The sequence below is a fragment of the Scyliorhinus canicula genome, chromosome 11 (assembly GCF_902713615.1).
Source record: "Scyliorhinus canicula chromosome 11, sScyCan1.1, whole genome shotgun sequence".
Classification (NCBI taxonomy): domain Eukaryota; kingdom Metazoa; phylum Chordata; class Chondrichthyes; order Carcharhiniformes; family Scyliorhinidae; genus Scyliorhinus; species Scyliorhinus canicula.
In genome coordinates, this window is record NC_052156.1 from 57,043,908 (window position 1) to 57,068,879 (window position 24,972).

The 24,972-nt window shown below is 43.0% G+C and overlaps 1 protein-coding gene across 6 annotated transcripts in view; it reads right to left on the reverse strand.

Moving 5' to 3' along the window:
• The window catches only part of eogt (EGF domain-specific O-linked N-acetylglucosamine (GlcNAc) transferase), a 72,259-nt gene that overhangs the window by 34,713 nt on the left and 12,574 nt on the right, over positions 1 to 24,972 (reverse strand). For all 6 annotated transcript variants that reach the window (XM_038810613.1, XM_038810614.1, XM_038810618.1 and 3 more), the window contains exons 5-9: positions 17,237 to 17,345; positions 17,027 to 17,121; positions 15,984 to 16,088; positions 9,480 to 9,586; positions 7,050 to 7,153 (exon numbers count right to left, since the gene is read on the reverse strand). In XM_038810613.1, the coding sequence (XP_038666541.1) occupies positions 7,050 to 7,153; positions 9,480 to 9,586; positions 15,984 to 16,088; positions 17,027 to 17,121; positions 17,237 to 17,345 (520 nt within the window). The remainder of the gene's footprint in view (positions 1 to 7,049; positions 7,154 to 9,479; positions 9,587 to 15,983; positions 16,089 to 17,026; positions 17,122 to 17,236; positions 17,346 to 24,972) is intronic.

Here is a 24,972-nt window from a genome sequence, read left to right on the forward strand (position 1 = left end):
GGGTCGTATCTCAAACAACGACAAATCAGACTACAGAAGGGAGATAGATCACTTGGTTGTATGGTGTACCAAAAACAACCTCTCTCTAAATGTTGGCAAGACCAAGGAACGGATCATCGACTTCACGAAGCGTAGCACGACACCCCCCACCCCACCATCTACATCAATGGCTCCGAAGTGGAGATGGTTGATGGCTTTAAGATCCTATGGGGTCACCATCACCAACAGTCTGTCCTGGTCCACTCATGTTGCTGCAACAGTCAAGAAAGCCCAACAACGTTTCTGCTTCCTATGGAAGCTAAAGAAATTCTGCATGTCTGCATTGACTCTCACAAACCTCTACAGATGTCATAGAGAGCACCTTATCTGACTGCATTACAGCTTGGTATGGCAACTGCTCGGCCCAAGATCGCATGAAACTGCAGAGTGTGGTGAACTCAGCCTAACACTTCACACAAGATTGCCACCCTCCCATTGATTCTGTCTACACCTCCCACTGCCTCAGGAAGGCAGACAGCATTGTCAGAGACCCCTCACACCAAGGCTGTGCCCTCTTCCAGACCCTTCCATCAAGCAGAAGATACAGGAGTCTGAAGACGGGCACATCCAGTATAGGAACAGCTTCTTCCCCATAGCTACTAGACTCCTCAACGACTCTCCCTCAGACTGATCTGTTCTCTGTAAGACACTATTCACGACACCCTATGCTGCTCTTGCTCATGTATTTGTTTTGTTTGGCCCTTGCCCCGTACTGTAACCAACCACTATTTATCCATGTACTATTTGTCAATGCACTCTGTTGATTATTCTTTTTGTCTACAATGTACGTACTGTGTATGTTCCCTTGGCCGCAGAAAAATACTTTTCACTCTACTTCAGCACATGTGACAATAAAATCAATCAGTGAGCAGGTTATTGTTCTCAGGAGAAGGCGCGTATATGTATGCAATTATGAAACGCTACCTACTGAGATCATCACTTCCTACCTGTTCTCAAGTTTCAAACTTTCACATGTTGCTGAAATAATGGAACCATTATCTGAAAATAAAATGTAAGAAGGGCAATGATTGTCATCAAATAGGTCAGAATTTAACGTTGATGACAATCCTACAACCACAATATTTGTGATCGAGAATGGAAAGACCACTCTATCTGCTCTCAAGTACTGCACTAATTCGCCTTTGTCTCTCTCTTAGACCTGCTGTATTTATCCTGGGGCCGAAATCTATCATCACTATCATAATCCATACAGTCATCATCCAAATTATCTTAGTTGCATGCAAGGAAAATGAAGAAACACTTCACATGGGAAAATATAGAGAGCAGGAGGAGCCCCTGTGGCCAAAATATTGAAATATTAAAGAAATCTCTTATTTTCCTATCTTCTGTCAGTGGAATTCAGAATAATAACAGCAAAATGCACAACATATAATGAAAATTGCTTTTGACAGAAACAAATCATTACATTAAATTGTACTGTAGTGCGATGTGATTTTGGAAATATAATTTTACTGTATGGACACATCTAATCGCAACTGCATACTTCTCATTTCAGACTGTTCACATATCTTTTTAACAATTTATACAACATAATTTAAAAAGTACAGAAGAACAAAACACCTTAATTCTTTCTCATAATCAAGTTACAAATCAATTGCATTATAACATTTTGCTACACTTGGCTCCAATGTCTTGTTGCTCACAACTCATACTGGCAATAAATATATTGCCCAGGTAGTAAATTTATGAAGCTCATACATGCATCATCAAAATATGCTGTCATTCACATTTCAGTGAAATATCCTTTATTTATCCCTCTCTCTATGGGCTGGCAAGGGGTTAGACGAAAAGTGCAACCATCTGCCGTATGGTGTGAATGGATGAGTGGGTGAATGAGTGACTGAATAAATAGATAGGGTGTTAGGTTGGGTTAAGTTGAAGTGGATATGGCAAAGATGGCTGAGGTCGGCAGGTGAATAGGGCGAGAAGATGGATAAGGCAGGCAGATGGATACACTGGAAGGTATGTAGTTCAGTCAGGTTAGCGGGGGGGGGGGGGGGGGGGGGGGGGGGGGGTGCTCAGTGTGAGTGATTGGGCAGCCAGTTCTATAGCTAGCTAGAAGTTAGTTTTTCTGGCTATCATTTCCTGGGTAGATTTCAGGTAAGTAAATCTAAAATGTCCAAAGTCTTTAACGCTAACTCGGAGTCTGAGACTTTTGAGGAGTGTCCCAGGGAGCAAGGGAATTGCCTATTGGAAGTTTGACTTCCCAGGCAATTCCCACAGAGATCAGCACGTCTGGGCATCCACAGGATCCCGATGTGCATTTTGGGCCATACATCCGGCCTCTGACTATTCGGAGACCAGAAAATTTGGGCCATGAACGCTCTTTGCACAGTTCCTGGTTTTCTGTTTAGTTAATTAACCTATGTCCCACCAGCTATTTGATCATGAAAGCAGCTGGCACAATAACTGGATTTGTTTCTGATACCATCATAGACCCAATTTATATTGCATGTTTCTGTCTGAGAGCCTCACTCATCAGGAGCACCTATTGACACTCTGCCCATGATTTTCCATCCATTACAATGCTCATCAATGAATGTACAAAAGATTGGAAGGAACACACCTGCCATTTCCTTCTCTTAACTTCTACCAAGAATGGTTCTTCACTGCCCAATGCGCTTGGACCTACGTTGCCTATATAATGGCAACCACAGCAAAACATTTGCTTCTGGCAAATAACTTAATCCTCTTCAAATTGGACTTCTGAACATAGTTTAGCAAGTACTATATGTAGTGTTGATATTGATTACATCAGAATATGTTCATTAATCCAATTTTTACTTTTGCAAAATAAATTTTGAGAAAATGCTGTAACTTGGACAGCAGGGAAAATTATGATCATCATCCCTACTGCACAAGATAGCTACTATAAAGCAGCAAATTTACTTTTAATTGCTTTGGGTGGCAATCTTAAAGGTTACTAGAGTTCAGATGCAGTAATAAATAATTCACATTTAGATTCAGATTACCAGTAATAAATGTGTCATAAATAAACTGCAGAGATGTAGGGCTCTTATCATGAATGCAATTAAGTTTACAGTGTGTAAAATAATTGAACATTAACTTCTTGCTCCACATTCCAAAATAATTTAAATTAGACTGCATAATCAGATTATGTCCAATCGATTTTGCCTTTTGTTCCTTCATATATAATTTTTTCAAATTAGGACTCTGACAACCTAAAACTGAATAGATATTAAAAAAATAATAGCGGACATAATAGCTGCTTTAGGACTTCATTATGGAAGATAAGAGAACATGTTTATGGTAGATTTCAGAAATAATTTTGGTCCTCTTAATGTGCAGTTGGAGAACATTTGATTCCCCTCAAGTCAGACAGAACGTCTGAATGGAGAAAAAGGTCAAGGTGTCACTGGAAGCGACAGACAGGGAAGGTTGAGCATCATCAGCATATATATGAACATTGACCGTTCGCCTGGAGATGATATGGGACAAAATGCAGATCAGAAAAATGATTCAATCAAAAGTCCTTTAGTAATGCTAATGGGTAAAGAGAATTATTTTCTGGGCCTGGCTACATTGGAACAGATAGGTTTCAACCTATGAAATGGTACTAAAAAGGAGCTGAATAACAAAGGAAAGGTGAAGAAAGAGAATGGTATGGTGAGAGTTACAAAGGGGTATAAGAAGATAGAGAACCAGAGAATTTCAGAACACAGGGCCCAGACAGTTAAAGACCAATGATAAGAAGGAAAGGAATGACGATGCACCAGAAGTAAATACTGGAGGAACACACAGAACTCTCAGGTCATAGAGCAGGAGGGCATTACATGAGAGAGAAGGGTAGGCAAGCCCATGATTCAAACAAGAGGATGATCATTTCAACTTTTGAAATTTTGGAGGACTACAAGATAATGTAAACCAACCAGCATAAGGATGACAGGTGAGCAGGAAAGGAAATGAGAAACAGAACTTTGGATGAACTGAAATTTATGGAGGTTGGCAGACCAGCAGGGCAGAATGTTGAGTTTGGAATTGCTGAAGACATGTTAAATATTCCAACAGCTGATGTGCTGATGCAGGCACTATCACTAGGGTGGAAGTAGGAAACCTTTATGATGGAGAGTTTAGGGGTCAGGAGCTCAGCTCAAAGTTCAATAGGAAGTACAAAACCTGGCCAGTCTGATTCAACCTGAATTATGGGCCAGGGAAGAGATCTGAATTGATGGCATGCCCATGGAGTTTGTGGCAGGGGTCAAAGATGATTGTCTTCACAGGCAGCATGGTGGCGCACTGAGTCGCACTGCAGCCTCACGGCGCAGAGGTCCCAGGTTTGATCTCGGCACTGGGTCACTGTCCGTGTGGAGTTTGCACATTCTCTCCGTGTTTACGTGGGTATCGCCTCACTACCCAAAAGATGTGCAGGGTAGGTGGATTGGCCACGCTAAATTGCCCCTTAATTAGAAAAATTAATTGGGTACTCTAAATTTTTTTTTTAATGGTCGTCCCAATGTTCAATCGCAATGCATTCAGACGAACCGTATGGAAACACAAAAGCAATGGAGTCGTCACAAGACGGGGTGACGCACTTGCATACGTGTCTTTGTGATGATGGCATCATGGTAGCATGTAGATGAGAAGGGGACCAGGTTGGATCCTAAGGGACAGTAGAAGTAGCAATGACAGGATAGATAAAGAAGCCACTGCTGACGATGTTCTGGACACATAGACGAGAGTGGAAACAAATGCAGTCCCACTGAGTTAGACAATGGAAGACAGGCATTGATAGAGGACTTTAGTCGACCCCAAAGGTTGCAGAAAAATTGAGAAACACAAACAGCGATAGTGAACCAGGACCACAGAGAGGAAGTATAACATTTATGACTTTGGTTAGGGCTGTTCCTGTGCCATGGCAGGGCGAGGACCTGGTTTTAGAGAGTTGTCAGAAAGAAATTTACTGAAGGGATTCAAACAAGGAGCTTTGAGAGCGATGGAGAAAAAGCTCAGAGATAACAGTAATAAACTTATTCCCTAACTCTACTCGCTCCTTCAATTCCTTTTCAGTAAAGACACCAGCAGATTCTACCAAACACACTATTGCTTCAATTTATATTGCACAAGAATATTTTGTGAAGTGATAGTCCATCAAGCATGTTCTTTCAAACCTCCCATCAGGTTCCTCCCCTAATTCTGGATCTAAGGGGGCAGCACGGTGGCACAGTGGGTTAGCACTGCGGCCTCACGGCGCTGAGGTCCCAGGTTCAATCCCGGTTCTGGGTCACTGTCCGTGTGGAGTTTGCACATTCTCCCCGTGTTTGCGTGGGTTTCGCCCCCACAACCCAAAAACGTGAAGCTAGGTGGATTGGCCACTCTAAATTGCCCCTTAATTGGAAAAATGATTGGGTACACTAAATTTAAAAAAAAAAAAAAAAAAATTCTGGATCTAATAGCCAAGTATTATATTTCTGAACAGGAATTCATCTAGTTCTTTCATAAAACCTACCATGCAAGTTTGTTCTATCACCTTTAGTATTAATTTGTTTCACAATTCGATCATCGCCCGCTTACGAATTGTTGCTTACATTTCCTATTATCCTTCGATAACCTTGACTTTGGACCATGTAGCTAATTTTTCAATTTTATGGTTCAGAGAACTCTTTTGGATTCAGACTCTCCATATCCATAAAATCTTGAGGATCTCTGCTAGGTGCCCATTCCCCGGTTAGATTACCTATCCCCATTCTGCAGCCCTCAAAGGTTCAGGAATATTCTACCTCACTGACCTCCTCTGCATTCTCATCCAATAATTCTACGTCCTTTCCTCTAATAAAATCAAAACGGGAAACAGCACTTGAGATCCATTTGTAGTATTCCTACAGTCAAATACATCATCTAACACCTTTTGCACTTTGGCATCTGTTAGATCATATAGCGACAACCATTTCCATGAACCACTTTTTAAGCTGTCTTGTCAAACAACAGGTTGCATTTATATAGTGCTTTTATTAAAGAAAATATCCCAACACATTGCACAGAAACGTAAAGGACAAGAATGGACATTGGGAAAAAGAAGCAGATATTAGAAGGGCTGACTAAAGAATGGGAAGTGGGAGTTGGAGATGTGGAATGGTAGCAGGTGGGAATCTCAGAGTGTGAGCCTGGACAGTTGAAGGCTGCCACTGATGGGGAAAAGTGGGGGAAGCACAAGACGCCAGAGTGGAAAGACGAATACACTTATGAATGCAGTAGAGCTGGAGGACTTACAGACGCAAGGAGGGTCGGAGCCAATACGGGATTCAAACATGAGGATAAGCATTCCAAATTGGAATTTTCTTTTCCGGTCCTTTATATTGCTGCATCAGTTGCAGGCAAATGAAAATGCAGGTATCTGCTGCTTTGTAACTGGTCACAACGAGATGAGTAACTCAGGGATCAGTCACTAATTTGCCATCCTTCTATGTTCCCCACCAGAATTCCTTGTTGGATCTCGAACTTACCAGGTAGGGAACCTTGGTTACCAATTTGTTCACTGCCCCACTGAATTGATTCACAATTTCTCCTGACTTTACCACATCTTCAGCCTTATGAAGAATTTTCTTTTTGAAGCTTTTAAATGAATTTTAATGTAAAGTAGTAGCAATTAGTTGCAGGAAACACCTTCCTGCCTGTTGACACAGATTGCAAAGCCAAATCTAATAGCATTCAGAATCTTTGGAAAGAATGTCGAGTCAAAAGTCAGGTACGCTGCATCAAAAGTAATTCATCACTTCCCAAACTAATTAGATATGATTCATTCTAAAACAAATATAGCAAAATACAAAATGCAGGTAGGCCAACAAAGAAATGTAAACCTAACTGGGATGTCACACGTACTGTGTAGAAACTATAGTTCTCTTGAAGGAAAAATTATCCTCATTAATTTTCTCCATTAGTTTCTCTAATTTGCCCACAGAAAATAGAGGATGACAAATAAAGGTCCCAATATTAGGGCTCCACAATCTGTAGAAAATCAATAGTGTACTCACCGTATCCCACATTACTATGTTCAAATCAGTATCAAAAGAGTTGTTGATATGTTGGGAAATATAGAGATTAACAAAGTCACAGAAATGGTGGTACATATTGACACCTGAAAATAAAGAATATGTTTCATTAATAAATGAGGCAAAATTTTGTTTTGCTTCATGTAGCTGGTGAATGTTCAGTTGGGGTAATTTACTATGATACCATCAAACTGTTAGTCTCTTGGTAGAGCACATACATTATTCACCAACATCTTGGGCGTGATTATCCGGCCTCCAAACCACGTGTTTCTTAATGGCGGGAGGCAGCGAGATTTTGTTTTTGCTACTGTCAATGAGAAGTCACTCCACGCCAATGGGGAACCCGCGGGTGGGGTACGCTGCCAGTGGGGCTGGAGAATACCACCTCCAGTGAATGGCCAGGGAATTTCAGCCCTCACCTCTTTGTGATTGGTAAAACCTGAACTCATCATTATTTCTGAAATGTTTAAAACAAAGGCTGTGAACATGTAAGCTTTGTAAACGCAGAACTGAGCTGCAAGGCTGCAATTAGGAATTCATAGGTCTGTTAATGCTTATTGTTACGGATGCTTGGTCAGCTCTCAACAGTGGCTAAGAGACTGGACTGGAACCAAAACATTTAAAAGTTTTTAATGGTGATGCGGAAAGATCGATTCATTCCAGGAGTGATATCATAAGGAATAGGGTCTGGTTATAGTTTTTTAATTTTATTAAAACAAAAGAAAAACAATATTTAAAGTTTTCAACTTCAACTGCAACAATAACAGATTACAGGTAGTTTCTTAACCATAACAAATTAGTTCCCATTAAACATCACGTTAAATGAACATACAGCTCTCATTCCACTTACAAAGACAGGTAAAGATGATATGTGCATTTATGAAGCATTTTTTTGCTTTCAGTCAAGTTCCTTTAGAAGCCTTTTCGAAAGCCTGTCTCTCCGACAGGCTTTTTAATGACCTCCCTCAATGGCTTTTCAAATCCTTCTCCTCTCCTGTTCAAAACAGGATTCTCTCTCTCTCCCTCTCTGAGCTCCACCCAACCCCTCAAACGTATGTTCTCTCCTGGGGTGTTCAGACTTGAACCCATCAGCGCTATCTTGGCCATTTGATTTCGCACTCCCATTTATACAAAAGAACAGAGACTTGTTTTGGTATGCAACTAACCTCCCATTGACGGTCAAAGAGGCAATCAGATTCTGTAATGAGCTAATGGCTGGTCAGACAGGGTGTCCCGAAGAACAATGGATCACAAGTAAATCACCCTTGCTGAACATTGGAATCCTGTGTATTCCTGCCGATGAGCTTAAGTCTGAATGGGACAAAAGCCAGGTGTGGGCAAAACCCTCTGACTCTGTGCTCGCAGTTATTCCCTCAGTCTGTTTAACCCCTAAATTGCCTGCTACATCTTCGATCCCATTTCTGGACCCAATTTCCCAAGTTCTCTAACAGCACTGTGGGTGTACCTACACCTCAGGGACTGCAGCGGCTCAAGAAGGCCACTCTGAAGGGCAACTAGGGATGGGCAATAAATGCTGGCCTAACCAGCGACGCCCACATCCCGTAAAATGAATATTTTTTAAATCTTTCCAGTTTATTGCCATTTTAATCCACACTCACATTTCTGTGCTTGGCCAACTGAGTCATTCCAATGAGGCTCACCACAAGCTTGAGAAATATCACCTCATTTTCCAATTAGACAATGTACAGGCTTCCAAACTCAACATTGACTTCAGCAATTTAAAACCATTAACTCACGCCTCCATTCTGCATCTTGTTTTTGCTTTCAGAAAAAACTGTTCTTTATCCTGCCATTAACATTCACTCTGGACCAATGCTTTGTTTATTTATGACACCGATTTCCATTCTCTTTGCCTTTTGCCCTATGACATCTTTGTCATTTAATCCGTCCCATCCTCTAACCTCATCCAGACATTCCCTTTTTTTCTACCTCCTTCTATCCCCTTTCAACAGCATAAAAGCCATCACATTTCTACCTCCATTCACTTCCGAAGGAGAGTCATATTCAACTCAAAACATTAACCCTGTTTCTCTCTCCACAGATGCTGCCAGACCTGCTGCGTTTTTCCAGCACATTCTGTTTTTATTTCAGGTTTCCAGAACCTGCAGTATTTTGCTTTTATACACAAATAAGAGCTGTTTGTACTCATTTCCCTTTGCAACTGGCAAGAAGGAGCAATAGCCCAAAGATCCCACAGCATTTACGGTCATCTTCAGAATATTTTCACATTTACTTTTAATTGACACGATTTAAAACAAAAACATAAAATTAAGTTTTTAAAAAGCAGATCGTTTGATCAATAGGCAAGATGAATAAAATGGCAGCTTACTTTAGATACAAAAGCGCAACATTATGCAAGAAACATTTAATGGAAAATGTATTTGACATAACCTGCATCTAGCTTCATGAAGTAGGTTGGCTTTTCAATAATAAGGTCACAATTTCCATCTTCTATCGGTTGAAAGTTCAGCTGAGAATATGATTGTAGTTCTGCAAACCTGTGCAAAGAATAGATCATAAATGGTACAAAAATACTGAATCAGTGCGGCCTAAGGATAGCAATTATTTTGTAATTTAATCATGGTTCAATTTGCACCAGTTTAAAATGTGAAAGAGTTTCCTAGTTAATACAAAAGATGCAAGCACTGCATCTTTTGTATTAACTGTATATGTTGAAATCGACCATGCTATAAATCGATGGTTTATTTCCCAGTGTTGACAAATTTTATTCTATCATTATAATGAAGGCAATTGAACGAAAATACAAAACTATCTTGTAAACATTATATTAATCAAGGAATATGAGAATCCCACTTTGCCATTCATATCATTTGTCTACATTTTTAAATACTATAGGCTGTAGCACTGAATTTCAAACTGCTACCTATTCTTTTGGTTAGGATTGACAGTTTGTGAAGGAAAGTTTTACTGTGGAACTTATTTTTCCATTCCTACTCCTCTGCGTCTCCACTGGGAACAACTGGGGGTTGCAAGAAACCAACCAAGGATAACTTTTCTTCTCTCTACATTGTCTTCTGATAGCACACTCAAAACTGGAAGCCTCTTCATAGAATTTACAGTGCAGAAGGAAGCCATTTGGCCCATCAAGTCTGCACCGGCCCTTGGAAAGAGCACCCCACTTAAGCCCACACCTCCATCTTATCCCCGTAAACCAATAACCCCACTTAACCATTTTGGACACTAAGGGCAATTTAGCATGGCTAATCCACCTAACCTGCATATCTTGGGACTGTGAGAGGAAACCGGAGCACCCGGAGGAAACCCATGCACACACGGGGAGAACGTGCAGACTCCACACAGACAGTGACCCAAGTCGGGAATCAAACCCAGGTCTCTGAAGCTGTGAAGCAACAGTGCTAACCACTGCACTACCGTGCCGCCCCTTGTGCTACCGTGCCGCCCGTCTTGGTGGGAAATCGTTCAAAAAATCCTTCAATCTCTGATCTAGAGTAGTGCACCAAGATACATATAAACCGATAAACTGTACTGAAGGTTTAACTTTGAAGGAATATATCTCAAAATATCAGTTACCCGTAGATTTATTAACAAATCATAGAACCAGACAGCACAGGAGACCATTGCTAGTCCATCCTGCTGTGCTGGCTCTGTGAAACTCCCTGCCACCCATACTCCAGATTTTTCTTTTAACTATATCTCCAATTCCGTTTTTTAAAAGTTTTTTATTGGAGCTTTACATTTTGACAGAAATTGCATCAAATCAAACAAACAAAAAAGACAGCCATAGGTATCAATATACGGTACAGCACACAACAGCATCCACTGCAAGAATGGAATAAAGAAGACTGGATAAATCAGCGGCCAAATGCTCAACTTATTCCCTGCACGTATACAGGACTCGTCTGCACCATAATAGGATATGGGCAACATCATACCCATAGCTACAAAACAAAATGGCAGAAGGAAAAAAATTATATCTCGAGAACCTCAGAACGAAAGGGGAAATTGACTAACCCTCACAGCGCAAATTAAACTCTTCTCAGGCGCCAGGCCAGACCAGGCAATGATATAATTACAAGATGACAAGGGGAGGACTGGGCACCACCAAACCACAAATCTCAACCAAGGGTCTCCCATAGAAAAATACAGAATACACCCATCCGATGGGCAACACAATACTTATCGCGGAGCTGACCTCCACCAAATAACAACTCAGGTGAACTAAACCTCAAGGGTAACCATCACACTCAGGTAGTCAAAGAAGGAGATGCACATCAGGAGAAATGATTGACTCACCCCAAAAGGGGAGTCACAAATGTTCCAGTCCTCAACAGGAAATGCACCATCTGCCTCGTCCTGGAAAAGGAAAGGCGCTAAACTAAAATAAGAGACTAACACACACTGGGGGGACCTTCCTCAAACACAGTGAGGACAAAACTAATCCTCACGACTCTTCCCCTCGACCTCTCGTCCTCACTCCAGCTCTGTTCCTCTCCCCACCAAGGATACATTAGGATAAAGAAATTGTGCACAAATCCTGAACTCAACATTCAGCATAACATTATATAAACTATCAAAAAAAATAACTAATGGTGCAGGGCAGCAGACCTAAATTATTCACTTCCTTGCAAACAAATATATTGACAATATCAAGGTAACACATGATTATCAAGGAGCAAAGTCCAGGTAAACAACTGAGCTGTGAGGCAGTGATGAGGATAAAGACTTCTCCACCGGCATACACAGAAAGTAGAAATCAAGAATAAAGCAAGATCAAAAATGGTGAGCAATCGGGTGGGGCGACGGCATGGTGGCGCAGTGGTTAGCGCGGCTGCCTCATGGTGCCAAGGACCCGGGTTCAAACCCAAACTCAGGTCATTGCCCGTGAGGAGTTTGCCCATTCTCCACGTGTCTGCGTGGATCTCACCCCCACAACCCAATAAGATGTGCAGGGTAGGTGGACTGGCCATGCTAAATAGCCACTAAATTGGAAAAATAAGAATTGGGTACTCTAAATTTATGTTTTTAAATGAAGTCAAGGCCCTATCCCATCTCCTTACAACTACGAATCAACGAGGATTTAAACATTTTGTCTCGACTCAATAGTGCCGAAACACTGACCAACAAAACTCGCAATATAGCAAAAATGTAAACCAAGAAAAAAACATAAAAGAAAAGAAATGCATACGTGGATTTAAAAAAAGGTTAAAAGATGAGCAAAGTCGGAGTTCGTGAAAATGCAAGTGCTCCCACACTCTCATCACATGACCCTCTCCAATACCTTTTTGAAAGTTACTATTGGAGTTGTTTCCACCAACCATTCAAGTACTGCATTTTACTTTTATTAAACTTTTATCATTTCAGACTCGTCCAGCATGTGCCCCAACTCCTCCGATTTACCCTTCACCTCCTGTACCAAGTCCGATTCTTCCCCCAAAATCTGTCCATAGATGCCGGCCATACTACCCTCTTCCAACCCCGAACAAGAAAAAACCCTAACCAATGAGGTAGAAGGTGGTCCCACCGGAAATGTCGGAAACTTCCGTCGAACAAGTTCTGAACCTGGAGTTACTAAAACGCGTCCCAAGCTCAAGATCCTGACCTTCTCTTTCAGCTCCTCCAGGCTGGCAAACAGCCCCTCCAAAAATAAATCCCTCACTCTCTCCAGCCCCCTCTCCTTCCACCCCCCAGATGTGGCATCCAACTTCGCCAGTTCGGACAAGCGATTCATACGAATAGAGACCCACTTTGACGCTGACCCTAGCTTCAAATGCTCCTGGAGGTGCTCCATAGTTTTAAAGTGGAGAAAACCACCGGATTTGAAGAGTGCTTTGCCCGATCAAAAGGCAAAGATGTCGTCCACAGCCCCCCCCCCCCCAAACCGGATCCTCTTCACGACCCAGACTCTATATTAACCCAGATCTCCACAGCACCCCAGCACCTTCTTTGCGTTGGCAGCCCTCAAGCGCATTTTAGATCATAACAACTTGCTATATAAAAAAATCTCATCTCCCCCATTTTGATTAGTATTCTGGTGAGAATACATGTAAGGAATTATTTTCTGCGTGCACTAAGTTCTGTGCGTCACTTGAACACTATATTTTCAACTAATTTACTTCAATCATGATTTCAAACATAGTGATAATTCAATTATACTCATAAAATAACAAAAGGTAACTCCTTAGATTTCAGAAGAGCATAAGGGTGGCCAATTCAGTGATACGTTTCACAATGAAATGAAATGAAAATCACTTATTGTCACAAGTAGGCTTCAAATGAAGTTACTGTGAAAAGCCCGGACCTGGAGAAGGAGCTCTGGTGAAATTGGAAATATGCCTCATTGCTGGGACAGAATCAATAAAGAGAACTTACAGTCTTGTTCATATTGGGGCTGCTGGCCTGAGGCAGATTACTTAAAATTCAGTTCCATCTGTTTGTGAATCAAATTCGCAACAGCATGTGCAAAGTTACACAACCAGATTTTTAACATCTTGAGAGCACAGGTAGGAGAATGTATGACCCCAAAACATCTAAAGCAGACGAGCCAATATTTTGAAATGCCAGGAGGTCATATCTTTACTCCTATGAGCAAAAAAAAATGTTTAGTGGTGCAAAAATGGCAGTGTTGCGGTAGCTTAATTCTGTACTTCTCACACACTGCAGTTTGGCTGGAAGTACTTTAAAAAAAAAATTTCCATATTCAATTCATTTTTTCCAATTAAGGGGTAATTTAGCGTGACCAATCCACCTACTCTACACATTTTTGGGTAATGGGGGCAAAACCCACCCAAACATTGGGAGAATGTGCAAACTCCACACACAGTGACCCAGAGCCGGGATCGAACCTGGGACCTCGGCGCCGTGAGGCAGCAGTGCTAACCACTGCACCACCATGCTGCCCTGCGCTGGAAGTACTTGATGAAAATATGAGATGCCTGAAATGGAAGACAATTCCATTCCTCAGCACTGAGATTTCTCACCTTGATTTAACACAAATATTCAACAATTCATGTGCATGTTTTAAAGTAATAATTTTTATAACTTCAGTGTTACTTTACAGAGACCAAGGTAGAGACCTGATATAACGAGGTCCATGTTGCCACCTGTGCATCATCGCTCTGGAGGGCTTGGAGCCGGAGGGCCCAAGCCCTGGCATTGTAACTGCCAGTGTCACTGGCATCACCGTGCTACCCTGTTCTGCATGCTACCCTTGTGATGTGCCCGTGTCGGGTGGGTAGACTTGGAAGAATTGGCACACACCAGGTTGGCCTCCAGCACTTCCATGATGGTGCCTGTATCCCTGCACTGGGGTGCAAGGCTAACTGAAGTGAGTTCCAGAGGCGTTAGCGTCATCTGGCTCCCCACTGTCTACACCATGGTGTCGATGCCCTCAGTGATGCTCCTCTTGTGACTGGGTCACATGCTGCAGTGCCTCGGCATTGTCCATCTGCGTCTAGGACACGTCCCTCAGCGACTGGGCCATGATCTGCAGTGCCTCGTAATGTCCACCTGCGCCTGGACCACGTCCCTCACTGATTCGGACATGATGTTGAGGCTCTCAGCCATAGTAGTCATAGACTGAGCCACATCTTGGGAAACACCAATCAAGACAATAACATGAACAACACACTTGAGACAGGTCAATCAGAGAACGTCCCATTTGAGGATGCACCGAGAGTTCATGTAGCTGAGTGCTGCCATAAGTTTTACATTTGAAATATCAAAGTGAATAATGCGACTCAGTAAAAAAAAATCAGTAAATCCACACAAGAAAAGATGCAAGAAAATTTGCAAAGAAAGTTGTAAAGATGTAATTAGTGATATTCCCCAGGGATGGACAGTTGAGTATCAAACCTTGTAGTATGTTTTAATATTCAACTTCATTTAAGTTAAACTGTTACAGTTACTTGTGTGACTAACAACTATGTGCAGAGGACAGATGGACATCTCCCTAACTTTTTAAAAATAAATTTAGAGTATCCAATTCATTTTTTCCAATTTAGGGGCAATTTAGCGTGTCCAATCCACCTACCCTGCACATCTTTTGGGTTGTGGGGTGAAACCCACGCAAACATGCGGAGAATGTGCAAACTCCACAGGCTCGGTGATCCAGAGCCGCGATCGAACCTGGGACCTCGGCACCATGAGGCAACCGTGCTAACCACTTGCGCCACCGTGCTGCCCAATATCTCCCTAACTAAAATCCTTGGTGGTAAACAAAGGATGACAAAAAACAAGTTGCATCTTTTTCAAACATTCTGAAACATGAATTATCAATCATTCACAATAAGTGTCTAAATACCATGGGTGAGATTCTCCGCAAATGCGGAGAATCGTAAAGGCTGCCGTGGGACAGGCCGTGACCCACGGCAGCCTTCACGCCCACTTCCGGGGCCGATTCTCCCCCCCCCCGGGCGGGGCTAGGAGCGCGGCCCCATGCATCACGGCGGCCCGACCTTGACGACGGTCGTCAAGGCCGCACATCAAGCGTCACGCCGGCTGACACGGCCGATGACGTCGGCCACGCATGCGCAGGTTGGACAACGGCAACCCGCGCATGCGCAGTTGCCATCTTTTCCCTCAGCCGCCCCGCAAGACGTGGCGGCTTGATCTTGCAGGGCGGCGGAGGGAAAAGAGTGGGTCCAAACGGGCATCTGGCGCCCGTTTCACGACGGCAGCGAGCAGGTGTGTTTGCTGCCGTGTTGAAACGGGCGTGAAGGCCTGGCCGCTTGGCCCCGGAGAATCGCCACTCGCCGTAAAAAACGGCGAGCGACGATTCATGCGGGGGGGGGGGGGGGGGGGGGGGGAATAGCGGGAGGGCGTGAAAAATGTCGGGAGGCCCTCCCGCTATTCTCCCACCCGGCGTGGGGGGCGGAGAATCGCGCCCCATAATACTGAGAAAGTACTTAAACTTACCAGGACTGGAGAGGGCTCTTATGTTCTCCTTCAGCCAACAGCGCCTTTTTGTCCAATTTACAGTGGCCTCCAATTTCACCATCTTGAATAAAATCTTCCTTGTATCTGTTGAGGCAAGGTCTGCACTTTTTCTTTACAGTTTCTAAAGATCATTAATTTTCAGGCCTCTACATTATTATCCTACTATTGCTACAGATTCAATTTAGAACACCAAGAATTGAACTTTTTGTATCCCTTTAGAGTGACTCTTTATGAAAGCTCCAAAATTAGCATTCCAAAATAATATTATATTCTCAAGGGGCACTTACAATTTGAGATCGGATTAAAAATAAATATACCTTTAGTGGGATGTAAAACAGTGTTTGAGAAACCCAGCGAGACCATGGACCTGAAGATCCAGCCAAAGCTGACAGCAGGATCTCAATGTCCTTTGTAAAATTTTATTTCCTGCCCATCAGCAGACCAGATTGAAAGTGTGGTCAACTGCCAAACGGGTAAACTAGCAGCAGCAGCGGAGCAGTTTATTTTAAACAAGGCTTCCATTGTACTGTCAAAACTTTGGTTCAATATGGTAATACGGTGTCCTACCTATAAGAGTGGACACCCACACAGCGAACATCATAAAGATGGTAGCCATGATGTGGAGATGCCGGCGTTGGACTGGGGTGAGCACAGCAAGAAGTCTTCCAACACCAGATTAAAGTCCAACAGGTTTGTTTCAAATCACTAGCTTTCGGAGCACTGCTCGTTCCTCAGGTGATAAGACTTCTTATCATAAAGATGGTGATAGATAGATCTGTGAGACTCCAAACCTCCTTCAATCATTGGGATGGGAGATAACTCAGATCTACTGACTGCTCATGATAGCTACAGTAGAACTGTTTTCTAAGAGATTACCCAGCTTTTTTAGGAAGAATATATATTATTTTATACTATTTCCATGTCCAACATTCATTTATTTTACCACATTGATATCCTAGTGAATTAAGTCTCATCCAAAACATCTGCTATTTACCACAAATAATTCATTTGAAATCAGAGACCTATCTGTGCTTCTTCTTGGGTTTCTCAAATCAATGTAAAGATTTGTAGCTCTGCAATAGCGAGTATATTTTGAGCACATTAAAGATGAATCGCCCTGAAATAAAACCCCAGAGGAATATAATTAGTTAAAGTTTGGAAAACAGCAGTGAATATAAAACCCCAAAGTTAACTGTAAAATAATCAAATAAAAAGTAGTTTTCAAAACTTACTGGTTTGGCTGGTTCACACAGTGTTTGCAATTCACGGAGCATTTCTTTTACATATCCAAAGTCAGCTTGCTTCCAGAAAATATCCTGTGCTGCTTCTATTGTGTTGGCCCTGTGACAAAACATAGAATGAAACCTTGGGAGTCCACTTTGTGAACCATTCATCCATTTACCAGTCAAGCAGTAAGTTCCCCAAATCTTGAGGTTACTCTTTAGCTGAATAGGAAGATGTTCAATCAAGGAACAGTGTAAATGGAGATAAAGAGGCTGTGCCATTCTCTACTGATTGATGTATTGACTGTTTGATCTGTACTCCATGGATAGAACATGTTTGCCATACTGAGGTAAAAGGACACAAAACACTCAAGGAGTTAAAATAGAGTATTTCATAAAACATCATGGTGCATTTTGCACATTGAGAATTGCAGGATAGAGCACCCTTACAGGATATACGGCTTGGCACAAGCATTGAGCATAATGAAATCTAATTAAGCTAACTAAGCATGATTACAATAATTTAACATAATTAATGCTCAGGAAGAATGGAAAATTACTAAGGAAGAAGAATGAGCTCATCTGAACAAGATAAGGAACATTACCTTACAAATCACAAATACAAATTGGGGCCCTTTCTTCCCATGCTATCATGACAAGTCCTGTGACATCACTGTGTGGCACGGTAGCACTTTGGTTAGCACTGTTGCTTCACGGCTCTAGGGTCCTAGTTCGAGTCCCGGCTTGGGTCTGTATGGAGTATGCACGTTCTCCCCATGTCTGTGGGTTTTCCCCGGGTGCTCCGGTTTCCTCCCACAGTCCAAAGAGGTGCAGGTTAGGTGGATTAGCCATGCTAAATTGCCATTAGTGTCCAAAAAGTTTAGGTGAGGTTACTGGGGTAGGGGGATAGGGTGGAGGTGTGGGCTTAGATAGGGTGATCTTTTCATGAGCCTGTGAAGACTCGATGGGCGGAATGGCCTCCTTCTGCACTGTAAATTCTATGATCAACTGAGACAATACGAGTGACAAAGAAGCAATTTCAAGAATTTGAGGTGAAGTTCTTTGTCAGTGACAACCTCAATTGATCAACTCCTCGCCTCAATGAGTCCCCTGAAGGGTAAATTTAAATGTATAATTTGCTTGTATTACACACGGGTGATCCAATGATATGTTTGCCAAGTTGACCTGATGACTTTGTCTCTTGCATCGAGTGTGGACCACTCTGACACCAAAAAGCACACTCACGTGGTTGTAGGGATTATAACTCCAAGGTTTTGGAGCAGAGGGGAGGAGTTATAGAATGGGTACAGCACAAGAAGAGACTATTAGGCATGTTGGGTCCATGTGAGCTGTAAGGGTCCTTCCTACTGATTCCCTTATTTCCCCTTTCTTAATTTTGCTGTTATCATTTTTGATCCATGAATGCTTAATGGATGTGTTTTCTTAAGTCAAGCAGGAGGAATTCAAGAAGTTGCAACGTAATATATGGTGCTGCTAGCTTTGGACAGCAAATTCCATACTTTTCAGCACCTGAGAGATGGTGGGAATTCAGTTTGATTGATTAGCTGGTGGCCAATGAATTGGCCAAAAGGCTGTATTCTGCCCAGTAACAGCTGATGATTGAATCCTGCCTGAGTGGGATGATTTACAGAGACCGAAGGAAGGCAGACTTTGAATCCTGGACACACAGCGACAAGGATCACTCTTGCCTCTCTCCAGAAAGGTTGTGAGTTATGTATTTGTGAACCTACAGATAACTTGAATGAATGGATTTACAATAAAATAATTACAGGCTGCAAACAGAGATCTGGATCTAAAAGTTTACTTTGAAGGAAGGTCCGCTTAAAGACAACCATCTGAAACAAAGACTCTTTTTCCTTTTACTTATTATTTTCACCTCTCTCCTCTCTGTATTTGTGTTTTGTGTGTGTTTGTGTAGTTAACCAGTTGTATTTGCTACATATATTGTAGAATGTGTAGAATCCCTACAGGGCAGAAGGAGCCCATTCGGTCCATCGAGTCTGCATCGACCGTTTGAAAGGCCACCCTACACAGATCCAATCCCTGCCCTATCCCTGTAACCCCTCCTAATCTTTGGACACTTAGGAGTAATTTAGCATGACCAATCCACCTAACCTGCACATCTTTGGACTGTGGGAGGAAACTGGAGCACCAGGAGGAAACCAGCCAGACACGGATAGAATGTGCAAACTCCACAGAGACAGTCACCCGAGATCGGAATCGAACCCAGGTCCCTGGCGCTGTGAGGTAGCAGTGCAAACCACTGTGCCACCTTGCCTCCCCATTCTTGTTATAAATAAAAATGTAGGGCAGCACCATGACGCAACGGTTAGTACTGCTGCTTCACAGCGCTGAGGACCCGGGTTCGATCCCTGCCCTGGTCAGTGTCCATGTGGAGTTTGCACATTTTCCTCATATCGGTGTGGGTGTCACTGCCACAATCCAAAGATGTGCAGGCTAGGTGGATTGCTCACGTTAATAGCCCCTTAATTGGGAAAAGAGAGAGAATTTGGTACTCTAAATTTATTTTAAATAAATAATGTACGTATGTTTATATTTACAAACCGGGTGACTGTAATTATTGGGCAGCCAAGGACCAAAAACTTTAGGTATTTTTCTAAGAATTTTTGGTTACTTCAATTGTGTTGCGACTCCAGGTCAGGTGGGGTTGGAATTGACCACACACTAGCCCAGGGTGTCATAACACAGCTCTCTGTAAAAGCTACTCAGCCAGTCCCTCTCACCTGCAGCTCTGCTTTTCTTCTCTTTACATAATTACCAATTCCTTTGTGAAAACCACAAATGAATCTACCTTCACCATACCCTCAGACAGCACATTCCGGATTATGATACTCAAGGCATATAAGACGTTTTCCTCATGCCACCGTTGCTTCTTCGGCCAATCACCTTAAATCCATGTCCTCTGGTTCTCACCCCTTCTGCCAATGGGAACAATTTCTCCCTATCTCCGATGTCCAGTCCCCTCATGATTTTGAACAATTCATTCTAGTTGCCTCTCAAACATCTCTGAAGAGAACAACTCGAACTTTGCCAATATATTTTCACAGTTAAATTCTCTCACCACCAGAACCATTCTTTTAAATCCTTTTTGCACTTTCAGCAATCCTTTCACATCATTCCTAAGATGTGCCCAGAATTGGACACAATACTCAAGTTGAGACTCAACTAGTGTTCAATTAAGATTCATCATACGTTTCTTACTTTTGCACTCCATACCTCTATTTATAAAGTTCACGATCCCAAGACATTATTCTCCACTTTCTCAACCTGTCCTTTCACCTTCAATGATTTATGCACATATATCCCCAGGTCCCTCTGCTACTGCACCACCTTGAGAATTTTATCCTGTCTTTACATAGTCTTTTCACGTTGTCTTTGCTCACTCTTCCTGCCAAAAAAAATCACTTCACATTTTTCTGCATTAAATTGCATCAAATTTCATCTATCACATGTCTGTCCATTTCACCCGCTTGTATGTGTCCTCTTAAAGTCTATCATTAACTTGCTCACAGTTCACAATGGAGCCCCACACACCCAGGTCAAGGACATTAATATAGATTTAGAAAGCAATGGTCCTAAGAGCAATCCCTGGGCGAAGCCCACTGTAAACCTTCCTCCAGTCCTAAAAACAGCTGTTCCCCATTACTCTCTGTTTCCCATCACTCAAGTCAACTTTGTATCCATGCTGCCCTTATCCCTTTTATTTTCTGACAAGCACATTATGTGGCACTTTAAAAGTTCACATACACCACATCTATGATCAAACACATTACCCTCATCAACCTTCTTTGTTACTAGTGATGGGTCTGGACCAGATTCCACTATTGGTTAAGATCTTGAATAGAACCCAACTATTTGCATTTGGTAAAATGGTGAGGAAATGTTACTGCACCACAGGAGTGATAACACTCACCAGTAGGCAGCTTTCTGTTAAGACAAACTTAATTTGAACACAGAATTAAGCACATTAGCAACAAAGGAATAGCTTTATAGTTAACAATTGCAATATGTTGACTTGCTTCCTGAAACCTGCCTCTACATTCCAATTAAGCAACCCACATATTTCAAATACCACGTATGTATCATTAACAACAAGATTTTATTTGCAGACTCCTTGGAGAGAGAAACCATTTTTTGGGACCAAGCTGAAAACCTCCTGTTCAGCTTAGAGCACTGGAAGCAACTCCTTTATCCAGACAGACCTGCCACCTCTCCTACGCCATTGGCTTCACCATCTGCACTCAAAGCCAACAGCATTTTTTTGTCACTTGTTATACTATGTGCCTTGATTTGCTTAGCCAGGCTCAAACTGTTATAGCATTATAATAGCTTCCCCCTCCTACCTGCAAACAGGTAAAATGGCTTTTAATATCCATTAGCAAAACACATCACCTGCAAATATCACCAATTAACTCACTTTTAATCAAAGCTCTAGTAGACATACGGGGCATGATTCTAAATTTGGGAGACAATGTTCTCCCGTCGAAGTAGAATTGCTCGTTCTCTGCGCTGCCATTAGGAATGGTGCCCATCAGTGATTCACTCTCCCTTGCCATGCAAGTATTATGCATGGTGGGGAGGTCTCGGGATTCCGTTCCGAATCCCGCTTTCAGGCTGCCATTTTGAGCGGGTGGTCCGATACCGAGATCTGGCAGCTGGCCCCCTTCCCCCTCCTACCACAACGCACATCCTATCCCCCCCAGCTGACAAGTAGGCACATTCTCCCCCCCTCCAACCACCACAGGAATTGCTGGTTCACCCCCCCCCCCACCTCCTCAGCATGCATACATGAGGATGCCGCCTCATCCCCCCCAGAACACAATTCCTGCTCACACCACCACGCCCAGACCCCCCCATCAGACCTCCCCCATCAGAACACCCCATCAGATACCCCCAATATCAGAGAGACCCCTCTCATATTAGAGACCCCCCATATCAGATATGAGGAGTGTTTGATATGGGGAGGGTCTCTGATGGTGGGTGGGCAGGATTTGTGTTGAGGGGGCCCCGAATGAACTTTGGGGTCACCTATGTTACATACGTACCCCTTGACCCACCGCGAGATCCACCATGTCAGGGCCATGCATAAAAATACTTGCACCAATCCATGCCCGCGTGTATCCTGGCCAAGAAGTTTAGAGCATTACAGAGGTGTGGAGAATTGGGTATCCAGCCCGTTAATCGGATGCAAATGGATTCAAATGATACATTTGCATTTTTCGCCGGCGCGGGGAATGTCGCTCACTGGGACCGGAGCATCGGATTTTTGCAGCACACGCGATTCTCCACTGCATCAGGAACTCCATTACCTGTGACAGGCAAGAGTGATTCCACCCCACTGTCTGAAAATATTTAAACCTAGGTTTTAATAATATTACTGCACAAATACAAACTATAAAACATGACCATTTCTTATATTCATCACATAATTCACAGAAAAACTCGATCAAATAAGATGAATGTGATCTACCTTTAACATATCCACGCTGGCTTTTCCTAATTAATCCACTTTTATACAGGTGGCTGTTCATTTTTCCCCCAGATTATCATTTCTACCACATCACCGAGGTTAAACTGACTAACCTGTAGTTGCTGCCATTATCCTTGCACCCTTTTTTTGAACAAGGGTGTAATATCTGCAATTTTCCAGTTGCAGTGTTCAGAGGAATTTAGAAGGCCTTGTACACAAAACGCAGTTTTACAGTCAGAAATTGTGAGGTTGAAGAGGGAGGGACAATTTGGGCGGGGGGCAGGGAGGACTACACTCTGAGGCAGATGGCAACCTTCGGGACCCATGCCGGACGGCCTTCGCGACCCACGCTAGCCGACCTTTGCGACCCACGCCGGCCGACCTTCACGATCCAGGCCGGCCGACCTTCATGACCCACGCCGGCCGATCTTCGCGACCCACCATTTTCTCTTACCTTGTTTGCTGCTGACAAAATGGAGGAATCGCACTCGTGACCAAAGCACGTGATGTTGACATTTTGGGGGCGTGACCTGCTCTCTGCCTCCCTTCAGGCATGAAGATTACATTGCATTTTTAAAAAAAATCTTCTCTGTCTCTGATTCCGCAAATTTGAGCGCAACAGCCACAGTGGCTGGCTTTTACCAATGCCGGCTGCGAGCGGCCTTCAAAATGACGGCCGCGACCATATTAAAAAATTCGGGCACGCATGCGCAGTGTGCCCGCATTTTTGTATATGGTCACAGTAGTCATTTTGAAGGACGCTCGCAGCCGGCTTTGTTAAATGGCGGCTTCTGCGTGCAAATTTGCGCAATCGGGAGTGCCATGACAGACGGCTCCACAACCCTCCCAACGTACAACCCCCCCCGCGGGTTGCGACCCCGACTTTGAAAATGCCTGCTGTATAGTAAATGAAAACGAACGGCAAAGCATATAATTTTTGAACATACCAATAAAAAGATTTATTTAAAAAAAAAAAGAAATTGTGAGTTTACCTGAAGTTGCATAGTTTTAACTTCAGGAGATTTTTGTCCCTTGCCCCTCCCTCCCATCCCACCTGAAACCAAGCGTGACTGACTGGCTTGGTTGGCTGGCTGGCAAATGTGCAAAGCTGTGGCAAAGGAGCAAGTAGTCTTTGTGGTGCGGCATGGAAGAGATCATAGGGAGTGTGATAGATACAACATGGTTGAGGAAGGATTCGGTAATCACAGAAGGTGGATGGAGATTGTTGAATGCAGGTGGTTAATCACAGAGGAATACGTAGATCATGTATTGGAGTCGTAGACTGTGATTTGGGAGGGGGCCCGGTTTGGTGATCGCGAGGCAAAGCTTTTTTTTTAATTTAGAGTACCCAATTAATTTTTTTCCAATTAAGCATTGCCTAGCCTGTACATTTGGATTTGTTTATTGTCACGTGTACCGAGGTACAGTGAAAAGTATTTTTCTGCAAGCAGCTCAACAGATCATTCAGTACATGGGAATAAAAGGGAATTAAACAAAATTCAAGAAAATACATAATAGGGCAACACAGGATATACAATGTAACTACATAAGCATTTGTATTGGATGAAGCATACAGGGTGTAGTGTTAATGAGGTCAGTCAATAAGAGGGTCATTTAGGAGTCTGGTGACAGTGGGGAAGAAGCTGTTTTTGAGTCTGTTCATGCGTGTTCTCAGACTTCTGTATCTCCTGCCCGATGGAAGAAGTTGGAAAAGTGAGTAAGCCGGGTGGGAGGGATCCTTGATTATGCTGCCCGCTTTCCCCAGACAGTGGGAGGTGTAGATGGAGTCCATGGATGGGAGGCAGGTTTGTGTGATGGACTGGGCGGTATTCACGACTCTGAAGTTCCTTGCGGTCCTTGGCTGAGCAGTTGCCATACCAGGCTGTGATGCAGCCCGATAGGATGCTTTCTATGGTGCATCTGTAAAAGTTGGTAAGGGTTAATGTGGATATGCCGAATTTCCTTAGTTTCCTGAGGAAGTATAGGCGCTGCTGTGCTTTCTTGGTGATAGCGTTGACGTGAGTGGACCAGGACAGATTTTTGGTGATGTGCACCCTTAGGAATTTGAAACTGCTAACCATCTCCAACTCGGCCCCGTTGATGCTGACAGGGGTGTGTACAGTGCTTTGCTTCCTGAAGTCAATGACCAGCTCTTTAGTTTTGCCGGCATTGAGGGAGTGATCGTTGTCGTTACACCACTCCACTAGGTTCTCTATCTCTCTCCTGTATTCTG